The sequence below is a fragment of the Fukomys damarensis genome, unplaced genomic scaffold, assembly GCF_012274545.1.
Source record: "Fukomys damarensis isolate Sample0158 unplaced genomic scaffold, DMR_v1.0_HiC HiC_scaffold_19, whole genome shotgun sequence".
Taxonomy (NCBI): Eukaryota; Metazoa; Chordata; class Mammalia; order Rodentia; family Bathyergidae; genus Fukomys; species Fukomys damarensis.
Genome location: NW_022900931.1, coordinates 52,790,662 through 52,795,201, shown reverse-complemented (window position 1 = coordinate 52,795,201; position 4,540 = coordinate 52,790,662). Strand labels below are relative to the sequence as shown.

At 41.5% G+C, this 4,540-nt stretch overlaps 1 protein-coding gene across 6 annotated transcripts in view; it reads right to left on the bottom strand.

The window, feature by feature from the left end:
* Znf536 (zinc finger protein 536) overlaps nt 1–4,540 on the bottom strand; it is a 433,293-nt gene continuing 428,753 nt past the window's right edge. For all 6 annotated transcript variants that reach the window (XM_010641004.2, XM_010641005.2, XM_010641003.2 and 3 more), the window contains one exon: nt 1–2,207. In XM_010641004.2, the coding sequence (XP_010639306.1) occupies nt 1,963–2,207 (245 nt within the window). In that variant the 3' untranslated portion in view covers nt 1–1,962. The remainder of the gene's footprint in view (nt 2,208–4,540) is intronic.

Here is a 4,540-nt window from a genome sequence, read left to right as displayed (position 1 = left end):
TTTTTTTTTTTTTTTCTTTTTCTTTTTCTTTGCTAAGATACCAAAGGCGGGGCAAACACACAGAAAGCAAGCGACTGGCAGAGTCACCAAACACAGTAGTGCAGTTAAAATCCTAAAGCTTACTACAGTCAGAAAGTTTCCAATAACATTTTCAGTCCTTTCTCTAGGATCGTAGAAACAGTTGCATTAAGTTTATCAACTCGATTTAAGTAAGGCAGTGAGAACTAGACTAGGAAAACAAGAAAGCAGCTTGCTCTATGCCAGATGGGTCTGAGCTGAGTAGAGACCTCATTTGCACTGAAACCTCGGTTAGATGACACCCTTTGACAGCATATGCAAACCGGATTCCTTATTAGCCTGAGATTCTTTCTGGTCTCAGGATAGCGCTAAGAATTTTATTTACATTGATTGCAGTTTAGTATTTTTGTAAACTGCTGTAGGCAGAGCTGAAGTTTTTAAGGCCCTGGGGTTTTATTGTGTGCTCCCAGCCTGCAAGGAAAGATTGACTTTTTTTTTTTAAGTCTGAATGATTTTGTTTTAGAAGAAGTTAATACTTCAATACTTCTCTACCATCACAAGCAACAGCACCAGTTTCGTGTCACTCAAAGTAAGTACGTGAAAAGGCGGAATTTTTACATCGCTCTAGCAGATTCAAGAATAAACCTTTAGCTAGTTTTTTTAAATTGGTCTTTTAAAAAAATCAGTTTAGTATTTCTTCATGGGCCCTCAAAGTCTCCCTTTGTGTGGTGCAGAACTTGATAAATTTGCAGTATCCAATCAGTAGAAAATCTAAAATCTACAAAAATATAGAACACATTTGTTTTACAAAAACAGACATTTCAACTTAAACAGTTTTCTTCATTAAAGATAGAGAGCAGGATGTTTAGATTCATACTTTAATATCAGCTATTTCATAAGAGCTTGCTGGAGAAGAAAATCGTGCTTCGTGTCTGCGACACTTACAAAAACTAACACATAAAAAAAATCTGATAACAGAGACCAGAGCAACCTTCATTCAAGTAAAATTTTGAAAACCATAATTAAAAAAACCTTTCTATTTTCACATAAATTGCAATTTCTCACCAGTACTTTCTAGGTATAGGGCTGGCCAGTTTTCCTAACATTTTATGCAATGTACCCTACAATTTATTTTTAATATCAATCATCTTTTTCACCCAAAAATTAAAAAGACAAGCGGGGGGGCACATGTCTCTCAATACTGCAATTTGATCTAAAAAAAAGAATTACTCATCAAACCTGCAATGGACGTTTGTCTGCAGACACTTCCTGACCATTGATTCATCTGGCTGTGTATTTTTTTTAAATGCACATTTAAGATCGCAATCCTTGCAGTGTCGGTCAGCCCTGGCGCTGGCTGCGGCCCTTCTAAGGTTTCTCCGGGAGTGCAGAAGGACACCACGTGAATTGATTTTCTCTGCAGTGACCTCTCCAGTCTGACTGGCACCGCAGCTGCCTCCCCACACATCTCATTCGGGTGCTAGGCAAATAGCAGCTGGTGTCAGATTATAGAGGTGTTTTCAACAACGAAAACACGGCCCCTCCGTCTTCAAGGCAAGGCTAAATCATTTAGATGGTATCGCTTTTCGGTTAAGAGCATTATTTTTGGACAAAGATGACTTTCAAGTTAGAAGGGCCCCCTGGCTCGGCTTTGCCGAGCTCTAAAGACACCAAGCATTTTTGAAATCACTTTTTCTCCCACCTGCATTGTTTGGAAGTACTTGTTGCCGGGTAACAGTTTAGCAGCCATGTTCAAGGGCTGGGGGATTTTTTTTTTTTTAATATATATATAGATATCTTTTAAAATTTCTTTAAATGTTCTATACACTAGTGAGGGGGATTGTACATGATTTTCCCCCCTTGGAATGCAGTTAGCGAACTCTTTTAACAGATGCATCATCTTAAAACTGTGGAAAATAATATTGCAATATACAGTGGGTCTGCTCAGTTGCTCTCCTCCTGGCCCTTGGTGCCCTCCTCTGTTAGCTCCGCCGAGCTCCCCGCCTTCACAGCTGTGGGCTCCTCAAAATTCCCAGAGGCCTCCGAGTCAACCCTGGAGCGCTTGAACCTGCGGTCCGGATACTGGCTGTTGTCGAAAGGCATGCGATGGACGCAGAGGACGTGGGTCTTCAGGTTCCCCTTCTGAGAGGCACTGTATGGACAGTAGCGACACTGGAAAGGCCTGTGACCTAAGGGAAGAAACAGTGGCTGGTTATGTCCGTGCTCATGCCCTGCCCACCCCAGTGCCCAAAGGTCATGATCATTGCTGTCAATATCATTAATATTGTTGTTGCTTTGCACCAATCAAATAATAAAGAATAAAAAGCACATAAACAGAGATTTAAAGGATCTTTCCATTCTACCCAAATTTCTTTTTCTTTTTCTTTTTCTTTTTTATTTTTTCTTCCTTTATTTTTTTCTGGGTGCTGGGTTCTGAGGATTAAACTCAAAGCCTTCACACTGAGCTACATCCTCAGCTATTTGGGGGATTTTCATTTTTACTTTTAATTTTGAGACAGGGTCTTACTAAAACACTGAATTGCTTAGGCTGGATTTGAACTTCCATCCTCTCTGAGGATCTTTAATCTGGACTTCCTAGGGGAACAGAAGAGAAATCACCTAACAGTTGGAACTTTTTCTATAAAGGGTTGTTAGATAGTAAATAATTTCAGCCAAGAAATGAAACCAAAGATACTATGTAAATACAGAATGAGAAGGGAAACAAATTACCCCAACTTTTTATTGGTAAAGCGAAAAGTTAGCTTATAGACACTTAAATTTGAATTTCATTTAATTTTTAGGTGTGATAAAATATTCTCCTTTGGGATTTTTTTGCCCAACCATTTAAAAAAATGTAAAATCCTTTCTTAGCTCACTACCTGTACAAAAACAGACTATAGGCGGATTTGGCCCACAAACTACACTTTGCAAATTCTATTTCTTCATGGAAACTGTGAACCCTCTCTTCTGAGAGTCTAACTCAGGGCTCAGTGCAAAGCCAGTTCAATTCCTTATCCTCCCGTGAACTCTATTGGTGAATGAAGCAAGAGAGGGACTTTAAGAGTGAGAGAAGAATATAAACCAGACCCTGCTCTAAAGGGAGTTGGAAGGGCTGAGCAGGAGGGATTCATGGAAGCTAAGAGCAGCCAGGGAAATAGCAGAAATGACCGAGGCAGGCACCAGGCTCATCAGGTGAGGAAAGGCCAGGGTGAGTTTTAAAGAAGTTAGATTTTGAATATTGCTTCCTATAATGAAACTTTTCTAGAAAGCTTCTAATTTAGAACAGAAGATAGATTTTCATGGAAAACTTCTAAAACCTCTGAGTTCGATCTCTCTGCCCCAAATGGACACCCATACACACACATCCCACCGCCATGAAGATACAATGAAGATTCTGGCTTGGGAAGTTACAGCGGAGTCCTTTCCTTTGCCCTGATACTGGGCAGTGTGTATGTCCCGTTCTTGGAAATTCATGAGTGCCATCCCACCTGGCACCCAGAGAGGTCAAGGCCCAGGGCTGGGCTTCATTTGCTCAGAAAAATAAACAAGTAAATAAGTGAGCCCAAGCACATATCCTAGAAAAAAATCCAAACACCGAAATCAGCATTTTTCCTAGAGCAGTCATAGCAGAAGTCCTAGCAAAACAGTCTTGCTCCTGAGAAACCAGAAGCCAGCAAATGTTGGGACCTGAAGCTCACTATTTTTCCACCAAATTTCACTCAGTGCTACATCTTATTTTTTTGTGTTTGTTTGTTTCATTGTGTTTTTCTTTGTTAAGTTTCATGAGTTCTTTTTCTTTCTCTCTTTCTTCATCGCCAACCAAGCTCCAGGACAAATCAGTTCTACCTGTTGTATCTTTCTCTTTGCAGTGTGCTCATCAGAGCAGGGTGCTGTGTGTACAGCCTCTTGATGGGATCTTGAGCCCAGCATGCCCCAAAGAGGCCCCCATGCTTCCAGTTTTTCCCTTCCTCTACGTCCTCCCCAAGGACACCAGAATGAATACCTTAAGGAGAAGCTCATCCTGTGATTCCTTTGCCTCAAATCCTTGATGGCCACCTACCCCTCAGGACAATAAGGACCTCCATGGTCCATCCCAAGCATCTTTTAAGCCTCCTCTAGAGCCATCCTCCCATTTGCCTGCACCACACCCAACACCAGATGGTCTGTGCACAAAGACCTCTTTCTGTGGTTCTTTTGTGTCCTTGCTTGACCTACCTGCCTTGTTCTTGAAGGCCACTTACATTCTCCACAGGTCCAAACCCCACTCTTCTTTCAAGGCCCTGCTCAGTGAGGGGCCTGCTTTGTGACTCTTGTGTCCATCTTGATCCCTGACAGTCCATGCCTTCCCAAGGCAAGAGCCACATCATTGCAATATCGCCAGTAACATGCCAGCACAAGTCACAGAGAAAGCAGAACTGCGCTGGGTATTTAGTTCAGTAGTTCCACCACCTGCCTTGCAAGTGCAAGGGCCAGAGTTTGATCCCCCATACCCCGTATCAAAAAAAAAAAAAAAAAAAAAAAC